Below are 21,004 nucleotides of genomic sequence, written 5' to 3' on the forward strand. Positions count from 1 at the left end.
ATGTGTCAGCCCTGTGATGACCTGGCGACTTGTCCAGGGTGTACCCCGCCTTTCACCCGTAGTCAGCTGGGATAGGCTCCAGCTTGCCTGCGACCCTGTAGGACAGGATAAAGCGGCTAGAGATGATGAGATGAGATGAGATGAGACTACAGCACTGTCTCGAGGGAGTGAACGCCAGTAAATTGCAGCATTGCATAGCAATGGTCATTTGTTGTTGTACACTTAACTGTGCACAACCTTTAGAACTGGTTTCAACATCAAGTTACATTACAGGCCTTTAGCAGGCATTCTTATCCAGAGCCAAGTTTGACAAGCCTGGTTAGGAGTTCGGTGCCTTGCTCAAGGGCACTTCAGCCATTCCTGCTGATCTGGGGAATTGAACCGGTGACCTTTTTGGTCCCAAAGCTGCTTCTCGAACCATTAAGCCATGACTTCCCCAGAAAGCAAATCTGTGAACTGTGACACAATGAGACTCATGTTATTCGGTTTCGAATTAAATTGGTGGAGAGTAAACGTATCGGTGTAACTCTTCTGGAGAAAGTCTGATGTTCTGGGGCAAGTTTATATTGCTTTCTCACCACCCAGCTCAGCCGATTACCATATCATCCACGGTGTCATGGTCCACCTCCAAGCAAGCTGTGCTGTACTTCAGAAGCCAAAAGTTTGGACACGCCTCCTAATTCCATGGTTTTACTTGATTTATTATGAATTAAAAGTCACTTCATGTCTTAAAGTAACGAAGGATGCCGTTTCTCTTTACTTAGCTGAGCGATTCTTGGCATAATATGGATTACTACAGTTGTGGTGTTGAATAGGACTATTTACTGTTTTTTTTTTTTTTTATTGTTTGATCTCAAACTCGTTAAGAAGGCAAGAAATTGCACTAATTTACCTTTTGACGAGGCACAGCTGTTAATTAGAAAGCGTTCCAGGTGACGACCTCATGATGCTGTGTAGTGAAAGTTCATTATGTCTACCTATTGAAACTATTCTTTAAATTCGTTTCTTAAGACAAGGATTTTTTAAGATGTTACCTTGACAGTTTCGGCGATAAACTTCCGCCTTCTTCAAAACAGTCACCAGATGTCGAGTGGTGACGCCTTATCAGCTGATGTTACGCTACGGAGGCGTGAACATCCCGCCCAATTTGACAGGTAGTTCACGCCTCCTGCTGTCAGGTCACTCCCCCAGGACGGCGCTCCAGGTGTGCGACAGCGCGTACGCTCCCTCATCCCGGTTCATCGTCCTCTGCGCACGCTTTCGTATCTCCACTGCCTCTAAAATCCAACGCTGGAATCTATTTTCTTCAGATTTGGTTCAGATGATGCCAGTCGTCATCACGGTAAATGGTGGCTACTTTTGAAGAATCTAAAATATGAAACATTGTTTGGTTTTTGTTTTGTTTACCACATAATTCCATCTGTCCCATATGCTATTTCATAGTTTTGGTGTCTTCAGTTTTGTTCTACAATGTAGAAAATGGTCCAAATACAGAAAAACCTATGAATGAGTAGGGGTATACAAACTTTTTTTTTGACTGGTACTGGAGGTACCATGTGTGCTGAACTGGTGCATACGGGTTTAGTTTAAGGTTGCGCAGACCCATTTGTGACTGATGTAATATGCCAGGATTTTAGATCATTTTCATTTCTTCTCTTCATGCACGGTGGTGTAATGGTTAGCACGGTCGCCTCACAGCAAGAAGGTTCTGGGTTCGAGCCCAGCAGCTGACAGACGCCTTTCTGTATGGAGTTTGCATGTTCTCCCCGTGTCTGAGTGGGTTTCCTCTGGGTGCTCGGGTTTCCCCCACAGTCCAAATACACGCGTTTAGATTAACATGGGGCGGCCTGGAGCTGAAGTGCCCTTGGGCAAGGCACCGAACCGCCAACTGCTCCCCGGGTGCTGTAGCATAGCTGCCCATTGCTCTGGGTGTGTGTGCACTGCTTCAGATGGGTTAAATGCAGAGGACAAATTTCCCTGTACTTGAGTGTGCATGTGACAAAGGCTTCTTCTACTACTTAATTGTAGACGTCTTATTATCTTGAGTAAGAGCTTATCCTGGTCAGGGTCACAGTGGATCTGAAGCCTACGCCAGGAACACTGAGCATGAACCCTGGAGCTGTGAAGCAGCAACGCGATCTGCTGCACCGTCATGCAGGCCATTTAATGATTTAGATTCATTTTAACTTATTTACCTAGTGTCACTCTTTTATTTATTTATTTATTTATTTATTTTTACTGCTTGATCTGACATTTCCTCCCTGTGCTCCCAGTAAAATCATCTCGTCTGGCAAAATACCAAATGTCTACTTAGGATGGAGCTGAATGGCTGACCTAGTGAAGTTATGAATAGTGTAGAAACTAATGTGTTTCTTCAGATACAACAGAAAGAAATTTCTATTTTTTGATTGATAGGTTGATTGACTGAAAACCTTAACTGCCCTTTTTTTTTTTTTTAAACAAACACATGCACAGTAGGGCGGCACGGTGGTGTAGTGGTTAGCGCTGTCGCCTCACAGCAAGAAGGTCCGGGTTCGAGCCCCGTGGCCGGCGAGGGCCTTTCTGGGCGGAGTTTGCATGTTCTCCTCGTGTCCGCGTGGGTTTCCTCCGGGTGCTCCGGTTTCCCCCAGAGTCCAAAGACATGCAGGTTAGGTTAACTGGTGACTCTAAATTGAGCGTAGGTGTGAATGTGAGTGTGAATGGTTGTCTGTGTCTATGTGTCAGCCCTGTGATGACCCGGCGACTTGTCCAGGGTGTACCCCGCCTTTCGCCCGTAGTCAGCTGGGATAGGTGCCAGCTCGCCTGCGACCCTGTAGAAGGATAAAGCGGCTAGAGATAATAGGGGTGTTCACACGGCACATATTTGCATCGATGCTGCACCGATGTATTTTGTTGCGATATATCTTACGCCGGTGTAAATTTTGTGGAGCGTTCACACGTCACAAACCTGCTTACTAGAGAGAAGCGTGTTAGCACCGGTGCAGCCCCACTTGCGTTCACACGGCAGTTTTTGCGACCGTGCTATACGATAGTAATAATGCGGAAATGAAATATGCGCATGCGTGAAAATGTACTTCCTTTTCCCGGTTGTCATGGCATCACCAAGCGCCGGGAAAACGGCGTGGATGAAGACACCAGTGTTGCCAGATACTGCTGACGTTTTCCAGCCCAAAATATGTTCAAATCCACCAAAATGCACTTAAAACCGCCCAATCTGGCAACACTGGAAGACACGCAGTTCTGTTGTTGATATTTGCCATTTTGGATGCGCAAAATACCAGGATGCAAATTATGCAATGCCTGTATGTAATCAACTCTACTCACGCGTAGCGAGTCTACCCCTGTAGCGTTCAGACGTTCCATTTTATATCGGCGCTGCCCCGCAAACTAGCATTTACTCCGGAGTAAATTTCTTAAACCCCCTCCCGAGCAGGGTTAGATTTGCACCGGTTTAAGCAGCTTTCAGGGGCTACACCGGTATAACTTTATACCGTGTGAACGCTCTACCGGGGCAGCCCCGGTGCGACACCGGAGTAAAAGTTGCCGTGTGAACACCACTTATGAGATGAGATGCACAGTATTAACTTCTGGAAATCTAGATATAGTTTATTATTATTATTATTATTATTATTATTATTATAATACCCCTGCTCCGGGGTGGGGGGGTACTGGTTTACCTCTGTCCGTCTGTCATCCATCCATCCGAAACACCCTTTTTCTTTAGCAACCACAAATCATAGCTACTTGGTACCGAGCTTCAGCTTGGGGTTCTATACCGTGTAGACCGTTTTCAGGTCTGTCACACATTGACGTCCTGTTTACCGACTGAACGTATTTACGAAACATATAGCGTGGATTGACAAAATTTTCACAGCACTTTTCTCAGCAACTACAAATCACAACTGCTTGATATTTGGTACCGAGCTTCAGCTTGGGGTTCTATACCGGGTGTACCGTTTTCAGGTCTGTCGCACATCGACTTCCTGTTTACCGACTGGATGTATTTACGAAACACACTGTGGATTTTGACGCTGTTTCAAGAAGCAAAATGCTGTTTCAAAATGACAGTTTACCAGGATGCTGTTTGAAATCCCTGGGGAGAGACACGGCTCTTTACTTCCTTGTTTCAGGGTTCATTATTTGTTGAAGTCAACATTCATAATCGGCGTCCTATTCCTTCGATTGCTTGCGTTCTGATATAAGCGAGAACGGGGGGGGGATACGCAAGTGAGCAGTAGCTCACAGTTGATGATCTTGTTGGAATAACAACGTATGGTATGAAAAGGACCAACAACAATCCCTCGAACCATTCCGACTCAATTGGATAAAAGTGAAATAAGACCCTGTAAACAGCGCAGGCTAATCGGAGCGATCACGCAGTACAGATCGAGCGCCCAGTCAGTTCACTCCATCATCTCCACTCATCGATTCAGGAATAATCTGATTAAATCTGAGTGTGAAATGTGCCGCGTGCTTACAAATCAAGTTTAGCTGGGTAAAGTCTGCCCGTCTGAACGACATCTGAATAGCGAGGTCACTTTAGGGCACGCGAGGTGCGGCAGCCAGATTCTCACTGCACATCCTTCACCATCATGTCCGTTATGGTGTGTTCAGATAAGTCTGGGATTTTGAAGAAATTTTATTTGACACTTTTATACGTTCTGTGTCTCAAATCTTCATGTGCTTTACCTGGAAGATAAGTGTACATTTTATGACTAATTTTATACATCTGGATAAAATTTGTCACACAGTTGTTGCAAGAAGAATGAATTAATGCGGTAAATTGAATAATATTAAAATGTAAAGCAATGAACAGCGAAGAGTGAATACTAATTTGGAAATAATTTACCATCATGATTGTGTGTGTGTGTGTGTGTGTGTGTGTAAATAGCAGCGTTTCTGTTTCCCAACACACACTGCCTGATTTTTCTTCAGGCTGTGAAAGCAGCTGTTTTTTTTTTTTTTCTTTTTTAAACGCGCATTAGAGCGCTCGCTCAGCTGATTAATGTCATGCGGAGGCCGCTTTACCAAACACTCGGCACAAATTTTTCGCTTTCCTGATTACAATTACAGAGAGTAAGATTATGGTCTTAGATCTGGTTTGATCTACAGTGTGGTCTGAAAGTCTGATTCTGCCATTGAAAATGCTTTCATTTTGTGTTCTTCATTTCCTGAATACGTTTCTTATTACAGATTATAATAACAGCAATTGGTGTGATTTAGCGAAATTGTACAAATACTGACACTACCGTTCAAAAGTTTGGGGTCACCCAGCCAATTTTGTGTTTTCCATGAAAAGTCACACTTTTATTTCCCACCATAAGTTGTAAAATGAATAGAAAATATAGTCAAGACATTTTTCTGGCCATTTTGAGCATTTAATCGACCCCACAAATGTGATGCTCCAGAAACTCAATCTGCTCAAAGGAACGTCAGTTTTATAGCTTCTCTAAAGAGCTCAACTGTTTTCAGCTGTGCTAACATGATTGTACAAGGGTTTTCTAATCATCCATTAGCCTTCTGAGGCAATGAGCAAACACATTGTACCATTAGGGCTACGTTTACATTACGTCGAATCAGCGGATCATCAGATTAACGTTCTTAAAACGATTCGCGTTTACACTAAAACCGTTAGCCGTGCACACAGCAACACCAATACACGGATACGCTCGGCTCCGCAGGCATCCTGCGCTCCAAATCACTCCGCCCTGAACAGCGAGTGCCCTCTGGAGGGTGTGCACTCCGGCCCTGCGCAGCTCACAGAGCGCGCGAGTGAAGCGCACGAGCAGTGATTCGGGACTGAGCCGCTGTGTGTGTGATCCCAGCGCAGATCACTTACCACTTGCAAGTGGAAGGATGGCAAGCCTAAAGACAATCATAACTACACAATGGGCAGTATTTGCATCAGTATTTGCATCAGTATTTTCATACTTTTATACTCTTTAATGAAAGGTGATACAAGGCGGAAGTCCGCGCCGTTTTTCAGCAGTCGCGTCACATGATACGCCAGCGAATCAGGAAGGTGGATGTCACAGTGACGTTGTCCAATGACGACGCCAGCTAGAGCTCAGCACAGCGTATTCGCGTATCTCAATGTTTACACAGCACCGGACCAGATACGATCTAGATTGAATACGTGGACGCTGGCGGATTCCCGTTTCCCGGCTTTTCCAGGTGGTTTAATGTAAACGGACAGTGCATCCGCGAAGAAAACGAGACAGATACGGTCTAATGTAAACGTAGCCTAGAACACTGGAGTGATAGTTGCTGGAAATGGGCCTCTATACACCTATGGAGATATTGCACCAAAAACCAGACATTTGCAGCTAGAATAGTCATTTAGCACATTAGCAATGTATAGAGTGGATTTCTGATTAGTTTAAAGTGATCTTCATTGAAAAGAACTTTCAAAAATAAGGACATTTCAAAGTGACCCCAAACTTTTGAACAGTAGTGTAGATGAATTTCTGTGGGGTTTTTGTTGTTGTTGTTTTAATTATTTGGTACGTCCCTTTTTTGCTTTAATGGCCGTGTGCGCTCGAGCTGGTATGGACTCCAAGTTTGCGTAAAACCTGATGAGCCATGATGCGAGATCGCATCCATCAGAGTCTGAACATGTGCTTCAGTAGATAACTCAAAGGAAACCGCTTCAGGGAAGTCTGACCTTTTCTACTAGAATTGATGTGGTCAATGTATCAAATCGCTTTTTCTTAATTTCCAGTTTTAAATGGGGAAAAAAAAATCCCAGATTTTCGGTATGATCTCAAATTTTTGGACTTTAATATGATGTGTACATGACTGGAGCCTTCAGCCTTCCCTGATTTGTGCAGGTCACCATCCATCTGTCCTTTTTGTGTTGCACTTTTTTTTTTTTTTATTCACGGAGGATGAAGGGATTTTACATGTGTGCAGTCTCTTATTTATATCCCAGAGAAACAAGACATGGTTGAATCATCAGAAACGTAATATTTTTTTTTTAAATAGTTTTTTTTTCAGAAATGACAATTTATTTCAAAAGTTTCTCAGGAGTTTTGATCATTTTGACATTTTCGGAGAAAATGCTATTATTTAAAACAAGATCAACTGTGAGCTACTGCTCACTTGCGTACCCCCCCCCCTCCCTGTTCTCGCTTATATCAGAACGCAAGCAATCGAAGGAATAGGACGCTTATTATGAATGTTGACTTCAACAAATAATGAACCCTGAAACAAGGAAGTAAAGAGCCGTGTCTCTCCCCAGGGATTTCAAACAGCATCCTGGTAAGCTGTCACTTTGAAACAGCATTTTGCTTCTTGAAATAGCTTCAAAATCCACACGATGTGTTTCGTCAATACATCCAGTCGGTAAACAGGAAGTCGATGTGCGACAGACCTGAAAACAGTATACGTGGTATAGAACCCCAAGCTGAAGTTTGGTACCAAGTGGCTATGATTTGTGGTTGCTGAGAAAAAGGGCGTTTCGGACGGACGGCCCGAGGTAAACCAGTATACCCCCCCCCCTTCAGAATGGGGGAATAATAGTAGTAATAATAATAATGTGAGGGCGGCACGGTGGTGTAGTGGTTAGCGCTATCGCCTCACAGCAAGAAGGTCCGGGTTCGAGCCCCGTGGCCGGCGAGGGCCTTTCTTTGTGGAGTTTGCATGTTCTCCCCGTGTCCGCGTGGGTTTCCTCCGGGTGCTCCGGTTTCCCCCACAGTTCAAAGAAATGCAGGTTAGGTTAACTGGTGACTCTAAATTGAGCGTAGGTGTGAATGTGAGTGTGAATGGTTGTCTGTGTCTATGTGTCAGCCCTGTGATGACCTGGCGACTTGTCCAGGGTGTACCCTGCCTTTCGCCCGTAGTCAGCTGGGATAGGCACCAGCTTGCCTGCGACCCTGTAGAACAGGATAAAGCGGCTACAGATAATGAGATGAGAATAATAATGTGTGAATGAGACATTTTAATTTTTTTCTTTTTTGCTTGAACAAATATAGTTTCACTTGCTTGCATGCAACATGTGAATTATGTCTAAAATATACTTGAATAACATTGGATGACCTTTTTTTTTTTTGTGGTCTATCAGATGTATTCCATTCAGCTAGCACGATATTAAATGAGTCGAAGACGAGTAGCAGAATGGAATACATCTGATAGACCATGAAAAAAGTCAACGATGATTATTATTATTATTATTATCCCCCCGTGTAACTTACTGTACTTAGTTACACAACGGAGCGACCCGGCAGCCAAAATATTCTCTCAATCTTCCGTTTTTAACGAAGCAAACCTCATGGCCATGTTTGTTTACAAATTGTCACAGTCGCTCGCTAGCGCAGAAGTTTTACATCTCTGACATGTGACATCATGTTGTCTTGACAACGTGCAATATCATAATATTGTACATTCGTTCTCCATTGGGTAGAGCGACGTAATACATGTAGGATAAGCGATATACTAACAATATTGTATGCTCATCTCATATCTCATTATCTCTAGCCGCTTTATCCTGTTCTACAGGTTCGCAGGCAAGCTGGAGCCTATCCCAGCTGACTACGGGCGAAAGGCGGGGTACACCCTGGACAAGTCGCCAGGTCATCACAGGGCTGCACATAGACACAGACAACCATTCACACTCACATTCACACCTACGGTCAATTTAGAGTCACCAGTTAACCTAACCTGCATGTCTTTGGACTGTGGGGGAAACCGGAGCACCCGGAGGAAACCCACGCGGACACAGAGAGAACATGCAAACTCCGCACAGAAAGGCCCTCGCCGGCCACGGGGCTCGAACCCGGACCTTCTTGCTGTGAGGCGACAGCGCTAACCACTACACCACCGTGCCGCCATATTGTATGCTATCAAACCAGATGAAATTCCCTGCTAGAAGGGAATAGAACACGTGTTTTTATTCCATGGTAAAAGTGTCCTATATGTATAATGCTTAAATAATATTGGCTGGCGCTTTTTTGTGGTATATCCATTCAGCTAGCATGATGCTGAACGAGTCGAAGATGAGTAGCTGAATGGAATATATGTGATATACCATGAAAAAAACCCAGCCATTATTATTATTATTATACCGTATTTTCTGGACTATAGAGCGCACCTGTATATAAGCCGCATCCGCTCTATTTTTTAAAAAAATTTTTAAAAAAGATATACAAGCCGCACCGGGCTATAAGCCGCAGATATCTATGTTGAAAAATTAGATATTTACTGCATGTACAGAACGATTTTGTACTGTAAATGTACATGTATGTACCTGAACAGATTCTTTCCGAACAGTGCCTTTTAACACGGCAGCAACTTTGCTGATTAAAATGGAACAGAACCAAGAGAAAATAACCGGTATTTATTTACCTTCATTTCTCCTGTGTTTGAAACCACAAGTCACTTTAATCATCTTCGCTGGATTTGAAAATAATTACCAGTTAGTAATTTGTCGTGCGTGTTCTATCTGCTAAAGATCTGCTAATTCTTCTTTGCATTGATTTTTCGTCTATCTTATTTTTGATTCTACTTCCGGTTAGAGCGCCCCTAGCGGTGGAAGAAAAATCCACAGAATAGCCGCACCTTTGTATAAGCCGCATGGTTCAAAACCTAGGAAAAAAGTAGCGGCTTATAGTCCAGAAAATACGGTACATACACATTCCTTTCGGGTGTTCAGTGCGTTTTTCTCTTTCAAAATTCTCTCAAAATCTTCCGTATTTAACGAAGCAAACCAGGCGGCCATGTTTGTTTACAAATTGTCACAGCCACTCGCTAGCACGGAATTTTTACGTCTCTGACGTGACACATCGTGTTGTCTTGACAACCATGCAATATCCTAAACCATATTCAACGCTTATTCTCCATTGGGTAGAGTCACGTAATACGCGTAGAATAAGCGATATGCTAACAATATTGCATGCTATCAAACCAAATGAATGAAACCCGCTAGATGGGAATAGAACACGTTTTTATTCCATGGAAAAAGTGTCCTGGATGTATAATTCCCAATATTTTATTAAGGGTGCTAGGGCACTGTATACAAATGCACTATTGTTCTTTTATTGCTCTAATCGAAGTAGTCTGCATTAACATTATCAAATCCGAAGGTCTCCTGAGTCCCCCACTGTTTTGTCCACACAGGTTGTGTGTTGGTTTTGTTGTGTTTGCTTCGTGTGTATAGTTTTTCAGTCTGCCAGTGAATAATTGATGATTTCGGGGGATTTAGTCGCCCGTTAGCCGTTTGTTTCCTTCTCAACATTTCTTGCGGTGCCACGGCTGCATTTCGCCAAGCTGTTCACACACACACACACCATCTCTTCATCAGCGGAAATATTTGGAAAGCTGCACATCTGCTTGGTGCTTTTTTTAAAAAAAAAAACGCTCAGCAGAGTGCAGCGCGTTTTCAGAAGCCTGCTAATCACACGTGGTGTGGCTGGACTCTGCCGTGTAGTCACAGATTACCAGATCAGCATTTGTGATTTTGTCTTCTTTAACGACAGCGTCCCGTCCCTCAGTAGCACATCATCCAGCTTTTTCTGAATTTTATAAAGCAAGCATGTCTGAACTGGTAACGTTGAGTTATGGATAAAGAAAAGATGTGGTAAAGGGAAATGGAAAGAGAGTTTTGAAATGGATCATGGTTTAGAAGAGATAATGGTCCAGTTTCCCAAACCACATAATACCATTGCACCAATCTGCCACGGCGTATGTGAAAATGATATCCCCACTGTGGTGATGTTACAATCTGTTGAACATCTCATCTCGTTATCTCTAGCCGCTTTATCCTGTCCTACAGGGTCGCAGGCAAGCTGGAGCCTATCCCAGCTGACTACGGGCGAAAGGCGGGGTACACCCTGGACAAGTCGCCAGGTCATCACAGGGCTGACACATAGACACAGACAACCATTCACACTCACATTCACACCTACGGTCAATTTAGAGTCACCGGTTAACCTAACCTGCATGTCTTTGGACTGTGGGGGAAACCGGAGCACCTGGAGGAAACCCACGCGGACATGGGGAGAACATGCAAGCTCCGCACAGAAAGGCCCTCGCCGGCCACGGGGCTCGAACCCGGACCTTCTCGCTGTGAGGTGACAGCACTAACCACTACACCACCGTGCCGCCCCTCTGTTGAACATTTCTCTTGCAATTACAAACTATACTTTACGTCAGTGTTGTCGTCGAGTCAGTAAACCCCTGAGTCCAGTCTCAAGTCCCCAGTGTTCACGTTTCTGCTCGACTGCCCCGTTTTTTAGTTAACAGGCTACAGATAAAAAGCTTGTTCATCGCTCAGCAAGCCCCGCCCACTATCAACAGGGCAAGTGACATGAGACGGGGTTAACACTAGCTAGTTCATCGCTTAGCAAGCAAGCCCTGCCCACTATCAGAGCAATGAACATGGCGTGTCACTTCCTTCTCTGGGTGGAGTCTCGCCAAATGACGATTGAAGTTCGAGGTCGTCCCCGTCGTCTCCTCGATAGTTCTTCTACATATGGAACACACAGCAGTGCATTTTTTTCCCACTGCACGAGAAGTCTGTATAAGCAAAGTGGGCAATCCTAAGGGCGTTCTGTCCGGGCATTTTAGCCCCATTAACGTTAGTTTGTTCCTGAACATGACGTATGAACAGGTGAATGTGTGTTCTTTTGCACGAAATTAGTACAAAAATTGATGTAGATATAAATATCTTATGCCAAATTATTATGGAATGTTACAAAAAATAAAATAATCTGCGTCCTCGTCTCCAATTTCCAAGTCCGAATGCGGTTAAAGGATATGGGACATGGATTTTTTTCTGGGTATAATTATGTATAAAGGACATAAGAAATGCCATCTAAATCACTGCAGGGCGTCAAAAATGTGAAAATCATCACATTATTCAACTTTTTTATACATCAGCGTAAAACACGGATTCGTTAATTAGCTAAGCGGTCACGTGACCCGTGACGTCACAAAAACTTTCCAAGGAGCCAGCGCTTGCGTATCTAATGTAAACAGGTTACCGAAATGGACACCATCGACAGTGACATTCCCGATGTTTCACAGAGATGTGAAGTTAGACCCTATCAATTCGAACCGATAGCTGGAAATTCACATGAACATGGATCTTGTCTTTACTCTGACGGGTCAGATGATTCTGAGAGTGAGAGTTCATTCAATCCCCATGAAACTGAAAGCGGTCGGCTCGATAACACTTCCTGGTAAGTTAAAAACAATTCTGCTCAAAGGCTAATGATCTGTTGAAAGAAGTATTATTTTTGTATCATACATTGAAAGTTCATCATAGATCTAGCTAAAGTCCGTTGCAAGCTAGTTTTTTTTTTTTTTGCTGATATTTTTCGAGATTGATTGAGATACAATGCTTCCAGAGTCCGAGATGAAAACATTCAAAATGGCGAAACGAGTCAGAATTATGATAATCAATAATTGATACACCCAAAATTATAATACTAATCCTTACCGCATGAGGCCCATGGTAAAACCACACTTCCAGGAGGGGCTGCCGTCTGCCTCCCAAGCCGGCCGAGAGCGCTCCTCGTCGGGCACGGCCAGGCGGGCGAATGCCCTGGTCCGTCCGCCCTGTCTAAAAAAAATAATGGTACAACTCCGAGTGAAGGTATCAATGCGCTGTCGAAGCGCGCAGAAGGTGTTAGTACGCCTGTCATTATAGTGCGGACTTTCCATAGCATAGAAAATCGCCACGTTTCAATTTGTGTAACTGAACTTGTTTCATATCACTGGTCATATAAACCTATGTAAACAGGAAAAACGCGGAAGAGTTTGGTCGCATCTAACTACAGCCCCAAAAAATACCATTGGCCATACTGAGCCTAGCTACATTGCTAACAGGAGTGACAGCGCGTCTGACTGACTGGGAGGTCGCAATACACCATGATGTTCAATGTACGTTAAACACTCTAAAAACGAAACAATTTTCTTGTCATCCAAGACACAAAAACTATTTTGTCGCATTCGTCATCATCACGATTCACACTTCTCCATATTCATCTACCCGCTTGTGCTGTACCCGAAAGTTTTTGTGACGTATGATCACGTGACAGCGGCTCTTCCGGTTGTAAAATATGCATATCGGAGCTCGAGCAGAAATGCCATATAATCATCACGAATATAACGATTTTGCTGAATTTAATAGATAATTTTGTATTTGTTGATGCAATTATTTCATATTTTTAATGGAAAGAAACTGATATAGCGTGCATTTATGTTTCATGTCCCATATCCTTTAATGCACAAGTCCGAGTCAAGTCACAAGTCCTTAAAATTTGGGGCGTGAGTCGGAGTCTAGTCCAAGTCCTGGACTCGAGTACTACAAGCCTGCTTTGCATATTTTGTTCCTGCGATATTTATAACTCACCAAAGTCTTCAGCTTGAGTCCATCACCCCAAACGTCTCACGACTGTAACATTTTGAGAGGGAGGGCCCGATAAGCGATTTAGATACGAGTGCTCTAGATAGCTAAAAGGGTAGAACCAGCTGGTTGGCTCGCCAGAGGTGAGGGGGTAGGGCCAGGTGGAAGGCCCCCTGAAACGGAGGGCGCATTGTGAAGCGGATGGTTCCTGAGAACTGATTGAGGTGGGTTGCTCGAGGAACCGAAGGGGTGTGGTGAGATTGATGGTTCCTGAGATCGAGGAAGATGTGGTCAGGTTGGTGGGTCCAGGCATATGCAGGACATGGCCATGTGGACAGCAGGTAAAGTGGATGGCACCAGAGGGCATGGTGGAAACCTTGAGGTTCCGGTTCATATGTCTAGGCAGCTGAGGGTGGAGCTCTCCAGGAATTAGGAACATCTGGAATGTTTCCTGAGAGCTGAGGGGACTGAGCCAGGTGGATTGGTCCAGAGAGCTGATGAACTGAAACGAAATGTTTTCTGAGTAATAAATGGATAAAACTTTTTGTTAAATGATAATGTGGAAACCTGGAACGCTTCATCATATGTACCAGCTAACAGCATGTGCTAAAGTTTATGTAGCAGTGACCGTGTCGCTTCAGCACACTGTTTGAGGTGGCATGAGCGCTCACAACCATGTGTGTTGGGTTTGATGGCGTTTTTGTGTCCTCAGTATTCAACAAAGTGCGTGTGTGTGTGTGTGTGTGTGTGTGTGTGTCAGGATCTACCCAGTAAGAGAGGTACCGGTAGAGACCGAGGCTCTCACAGACTGGCTCTATCAGAGGTTTGTGGAGAAAGAAGAACTTCTCGCTCACTTCTATCAGACAGGTGAGGGCTTCCAGCAGCACAGACTTCCTCTCTTCATGAACAGACTTTCTGACTGTTTAATGTCTTCTCACAACACCATAAATAATAAGCTGTCTGTTTTACATCTGTGTGCTCATTCTGCTGTGTGTGTGTGTGTGTGTGTGTGTGTGTGTGTGTGTGTGTGTGTGTGTGTGAGAGAGAGATAAACAGTACCAATCAAAAGTTTGGACGCACTCCGTCATTCATAGTCATGAGTCACTGCGTCCAAACGTTTGACTGGTACTGTATCTGTGTTTCTGTCCATCAGTCCGTATATCTGATTTATGTACATCTATGCTATATGGCCAAAAGTATGTGGACACCTGATGGTCACACCCACATGTGCTTTTTGAATATTCCATTCCAGATTCATTCCTTCTTTGCTGTTATTCCACGGAATCGAGTCATACATGAGCCGATGTAAGCCATGTACGACAAGATTGAGTGGAATAACTGTTTTATTCTCTCCACATTCACTGGATTTTGAGAAACAGGGCATTTTTATTTTTTGCAAATTCGATAAATAAAAAACTTTTTATACAAAACATCCAACAAAATCATTTCCACTTAGAATGTAAACAAACCGGCAAAATGATGGAACAATTTGTGAAAAATGCGATAATTCTTGAAAAAATAAAAAAGAGGTACGTTCTTACTAGGGCTGCACAATTAATTGAATTTAATCGAAAATCGCGATTTTGGCTGCCACGATTAAATTAAATGAAAATCGCGATTTATTTCCATTTAAAATGCGAGCTCTGCTGTATATCTGATCAAGCACTTTTTGACCAATACTCCGCCAAACCATTAGGGGCGAACCGACGCATGTAAGGTTTCCTTACTCCGCCTAAATAAGCAAGCAAGCCAAGTGCAGTGTTGCCAGATTGGGCGGTTTTAAGTGCATTTTGGCGGGTTTTGAACATATTTTGGGAATGAAAACGTCAGCAGCATCTGGCAACACTGGCCAAGTGCGCAGAGCTTCAGTGCAGCGGTATCTTCTTCAAGGGGTGATAGCGTGAGAGCAGGTAGCAGATTGAGGCGAGAGAGAAAAGCTAACTATGTCGGAACAACAGACTATTTAGCACTGGAGGCAATGTTGTGACCTGCCTTCACTCATGTTTAAAGCCAGAGCATGTTGATAGGCTGGTCTTTCTAGCTAAAAACTTGTAGGCCTCAGTATAATGCTATGTAATTGTTGCAATTTGAGTTTTCAGTTCCTTCATCCTTTGGTAATTTCTTGGATAAATTTCATTTATTTGTCATTTGGAAATCAGAATTTCTCTTTTAAATTTCATTCTGCACTGAAAGCTGTTCATATTGTTTGTTTGAATATAGTGAAATAAAATTTAAGTGATTTCCCTAACATCAAGAATAATCGTGATTAATAATCGCGATTACAATTTTGATCAAGATAATCGTGATTATCATTTTTTCCATAATCGTGCAGCCCTAGTTCTTACTGTCAAATACTTTTATTCCATATTTTATTGCCGGTTTTTTAAATTATTATTTAGGGTTTTCTTCCTTTTTTTTTTTTTTTTTTGGCGGCAGTTTAAAGGTGCGTTACTGCCACCAACTGGGCCGGAGTGTGGAACAGAAGATACTGGGGGGGGACCCAAAAACCAACCAACAAAAAAAAAACCAACCTATATTCTTGTAGCTATTTATGTTTCTTTTAAATACTTGATGATAATTTTTGGGGTTTTGTTTTCAAGTCGAGTTTTTATTTCATCCTCGGTTGGTTCAGCAACACACTTCTCCATTTTGTTTTTCTTTACTCATGGTCTATGAGCTGATATCCTAGTAGTAGAGTAGCCAATCAGAGCGCGCGACTGCTCATATCCAGTGAATGTGGGTAGAATAATAAAGTATATCAATGATTATTGATCTATCTGTACACCTGGCTATTTTTATACCTGTCTGTCTTTCCATTAACCTGACTGTATCTGCTATATCTGTCTGTCTAATATTTTCTCTCAGTTGAACTGTTTTTATACCAGATAATTAATGTCTCTGTATACCAGCCTGCGTGATATTTCTGTCTGTTGAATCGTCTGCCTATATACCTGCCTATTTTTAAACCTGTCTGTATTTTAGTATATCGATCTTTCCGTGTCTGTGATCTTTTCTGCACTCCTTTCCTTATACCTGCCTGTCTGATATTTCCATCTATCACTTTCCGTGTCTCTCCATGTACCTACCCCTACGCATATGAATAATAGCACCGTGTGTTTCGTGTCTGTCTGGCAGGAGTGTTCCCTCCATCAAAAGGCCAAAAGGAGGCCGTTTCCCGGGCGATGACCCTGGATCTTGCGTGGCTGTGCGCCATCCAGTCGTTTGCCTTCATCTCGGGCTACATGTGGTACAGCATCCTTCAATACGTCTACTGCTGGCTCTGCTCGCTGCTGTGGTGAAGAGAGAGAGAGGGGGGGGTGGAGAGCGATGGAAAAATGGATGAAAGAAGGACGATGATGGAGGAAGGAGGAACAGCCATTAATGCTGATCTCGGATCTGTTGAAATGCCACAGACGCCGTCTTAACTCACTGGATGGCAAGATGATCTTGGAGGAAAATTGTATTTGATCCCAAACCTGCATCCCATCTGGGCGCGTGCGCGCGCGCGCACACACACACACACACACACACACACACTTCTGCAATACGAACATACAGTCAATGAAATAGGTGAACAGTGACATCATGTTTACACATATACACATCCATATAAATATATATATATATAAATATATATAATTCTATATCTCAATGTTTACTCATGCACATTCTGACACATCGTGTTTTAATTTTAATTCCAATCATAAATTAGGCTCAGGAATAAGCCAATTTCATTCACCTGCCATCAGTAACACTGTCTTGTTTATGTCTGTGTCGTGAGGAGAACGTCCTGCAGACGTCCCGAAACGGACCGTGCTCCGGACTTCCTGTCGTCATTTCTGTCCTCCTCTCATCTGCTTTTCCTTTGTCGTCCTGTGCGCTCTGTTTTTTGTCTGTGTGTCTAGACAGTATTGCAGTTTGCTCACGTTTACACTGGACGCATAGACATCGCCGGATGATCTCCAATTCACCTTTTGTCTCAGTAGGGGGCCTTGTTTTTTTTTGGTTTCGGGGGTGTTTTTTTTTTTTTTTTTTTTTCTGTTCCACGTCGCAAACATTTCATAACACTGAACTGCTTTCTCGTAGAGATAAAACTCCTCTTTGTCACCCTAGTTGAAGTCTTGTTGGTGTTTTACAGATATAATTAAGCCATATGCTTCGTGTGTGAGGACTGATACCGGAAAGGACACAACGTTGGCTGAATGTAGTGTGAGATTAGGCCCCAGGTGTCGTTACTGTACGTGTAGAACAGCGTAACCTGCCGAAGCGTGCCGGTCAACGTTCTTTGTTGTTTTTTGATTTTTTTTTTCTTTTTTCATTTTAGATTAATGTCCGTTTTGCTGTATGTTCTCTCAGTGCTCATTGCGAATCACCTGTTTTATTTTAAATTTTTTTTTTATTATTATTATGATGATGACGAACGGAAACATTTAGTGTTATAAACGCTGAAATAGAACCCATTTCATGGCTGCAGCATTTCAGTTATTTTTAGTTTCAGAATATCTTAAATGTTAAGATGAAGGGATAAAACGATGCCCCTCTGTGCTGGTGTTTCTAGAAATTTCTCTTTCTGCAGTTTAAAGAAACGTAAATGGTGAGAATGATGAGTCTGGCCGACTGCAGTTTACTTTATTACTGCAACCTGTTGAGTAGAGATTGACTATTATTATTATTATTATTATTATTATTGCTGGTGATTAGGACAGAGCGGTCCGTTTGACTCGTAATCACCTTCTGTGTTCTGTGAGGAAATCTGACCCTGTCTTTCAGTACTGACTCATAATTCAGCCAAAAATGAAATGTGCGCATTGTTCTCCTTTACACTCTCCAGATCTAGTCGCTTAGCCGAGACTGTTTGGCGTCTGAAGTTTGCTTGTTTAGTTTAAGTCAAGTCAGGATGAGTTCTCATTTGTACAGTACGTCGAGACTTGTGTATGCTCATTTGTGAGTCTTAAAAATTGTCGCCTCACAGCAAGAAGGTCCGGGTTCGAGCCCCGTGGCCGGCGAGGGCCTTTCTGTGCGGAGTTTGCATGTTCTCCCCGTGTCCGCGTGGGTTTCCTCCGGGTGCTCCGGTTTCCCCCACAGTCCAAAGACATGCAGGTTAGGTTAACTGGTGACTCTAAATTGAGCGTAGGTGTGAATGTGAGCGTGAATGGTTGTCTGTGTCTATGTGTCAGCCCTGTGATGACCTGGCGACTTGTCCAGGGTGTACCCCGCCTTTCGCCCGTAGTCAGCTGGGATAGGCTCCAGCTCGCCTGCGACCCTGTAGAAGGATAAAGCGGCTAGAGATAATGAGATGAGAAAGTGGGGAATGAGAGGAAGTATTTAGTTTAGCACTGGAAATTCCCTACTCGTCGTAACACAGCTCTCTACAGTACACGTGAATCGCTGGCGTTCTGAGAGCTGATATCTGATTACAAACTGAACCGATTCCTCATAAACCTGTTTGACAACAGCGTGTACGAATCCAACAGTTTGATCAAACCATGACAGTCAGTGCGTAAGGAAATCACACCTTTACGCAGACTGACCGCATTTCCCACTGCGTTTGTCCAACAGGCTTCTCACCAACCAAAATACAAGATCAGAATGTAAAAAAAAAACCTGTCATTTTAGTGAAGTATATTTCTGGTTTCTGAAAGCTGAGGTGTCAGAGAGACCTGTGCCATATAATGATTTAATGGTCCCTAATCGAATTTACACAGCCACGTTATATCATTCAGCTCCCAGAACTCCTCTCGAGCAACATCTCATTCCTGCGTTACACATTACATATCATAGATTTAATCTGAATGTGCCACGTGTTAAAGAACTGACATTTACAAACCCTGTACAGGCTTAGCACCTTAGAACGTTTTCAAATACCAGCACTGCTAGAAATCAGGATATCCACAGGTCACTGACCAGATGTAAACACAACTGGAAACCCTTTTGATTGATTTGTTACATCAATATACAGTACATACAGTGCTCCGTACAACTACGGCAGCATTTACCGGGTTCTTTCCATCTGAGGACTGCCACATACCGTATGATGTACTCCATCTCTCCTTATGTGTACTTGGAGACTGCAGAGAGAGAGAAGTTGGCAGATAGCTCCTCTCAAGCTCATGTCAGTGTTACAAACATCCCTCACAGGAAGCATAAGCAGATCAGTACGGAAATATTACATCGAAACTGCACCAAATGTGTTCCAAGCCAACTGATGATTAGTTAAATAGTCTGACAAGGAGAGTTTACAAAGAGAGAGTCGTACATCCTTAATTATTCTATCCACATTCATTCGATATGAGCAATCACACGCTCTGATTGGCTACTACTCGGATATCAGCTCATATACCGTGAGTAGAGAAAAACAAAATGGCGGTGCGTGTTGTATTTGATGGTAAGAGTGCTTTTTTTTTTCTTCAAGAATTATTGCGTTTTTTTTTGTTTTTTTTTTACAAATTGCTACTCTCATTTCGCCGGCTTGTTTACATTCTAAGCAGAAATGATTTTGTCGGACGTTTTGTGTAAAGTTTTTATTTATCAAATTTGCAAAAAAATAAACGCACAAATGCTCCGTTGCTCAAAATCCAGTGAATGTAGAGAGAACGAAACGGTTATTCCACCCAATCCCGTCGTACACGGCTTACAGCGGCTGTCCGCTCGTGTACGACTCGATTTCGTGGAATAATAGTCTTCATGGTGACCTGAGGACAGCCAGTTGAAACCGAGAGGAAGGAAAGAAAACGCATCTGTTGTGCATCTTTACTCATTAATGTCCTGCATCCTCCAAGCGTCCCAGTTCATCGGGACACGCGCTGCCTTTGTGTGCGGTCAGACTTCTGTTTTCCTTTATTGGAAGTTACTGTTGTTCTTCAGCACACAGGTTCGAGGATTGAGGAATTTTGTTAAAAGTAATTAATCTGGTGATATACTTATAATTCGTCAGTTATTGAACCGATGCCGTTGATGTACGATGATGGAGTAGAAACTCCAAGCTTGCGTTACTTGTCGGCTACGTTGTCGTCCTCGCTCCAGCGCACAAAGTGCAAAAGCAGCAAACTTCAGACGCCAAACGAATCTTGGCTCGTTCATGACGTTTCATTTTCCTGTTGACTTTTTTTGCACTTTTTTTTTTTTCTTTGACTCGTGTCACCTTGCCAAATTGCATCAGTCGTTATGTATATGAAGATTGAAGCGTCTGGTCATTTTTAAAATATGAAGTTTTTTTTTTTTTTTAAATTTGCTTCTGTTTTTATATATTTACATACAGCTTCATCTGCCATTTTCACTGTTTCTTCGGCTGCAGAAATGCCTTCTAATTAAACTTCGCTCCTCAGGATTCAAATGAAAGTGACGAGGATGTTTGGAAAAGGCTGCGTTAACAGTATTGGAACAGGGCCCGCAACGAGATATAGGATAGACGGATCAGCCGGGGGTTAAATTTGACTGATGATAATTAGCATTTAGTAATAATGAGAAGAACGATGCTTATGTATTGTCTAAACGAAAATTGTCCATTGTCTAGCAATAAGGTGCAATAGTTGGAAGCAACCGAGCTGTACAAACCACTAGACTAATTAACAGACCCGAGCTTGCCTAAATGTGCCACCTGTGGGAGTGTGGGGTTTTTTTTTTGGTTTGTTTTGTCTAGCTTGCTGAAGTCTGAAATGT

The 21,004-nt window shown here is 43.0% G+C and overlaps 1 protein-coding gene across 1 annotated transcript in view; it reads left to right on the plus strand.

Annotated features, from left to right (window-relative positions):
- lpgat1 (lysophosphatidylglycerol acyltransferase 1) overlaps nucleotides 1-16,877 on the plus strand; it is a gene marked incomplete at its 5' end in the record, with an annotated part of 202,489 nt that extends 185,612 nt beyond the window's left edge. Inside the window, 2 exons of the mRNA XM_060915734.1 lie at nucleotides 14,106-14,212; nucleotides 16,481-16,877. Coding sequence (XP_060771717.1) covers nucleotides 14,106-14,212; nucleotides 16,481-16,644 — 271 coding nt within the window. The remainder of the gene's footprint in view (nucleotides 1-14,105; nucleotides 14,213-16,480) is intronic.
- Between the last annotated feature and the right edge of the window lie 4,127 nt (nucleotides 16,878-21,004).

This window comes from Neoarius graeffei, chromosome 3 (genome assembly GCF_027579695.1).
Source record: "Neoarius graeffei isolate fNeoGra1 chromosome 3, fNeoGra1.pri, whole genome shotgun sequence".
Lineage (NCBI taxonomy): Eukaryota > Metazoa > Chordata > Actinopteri > Siluriformes > Ariidae > Neoarius > Neoarius graeffei.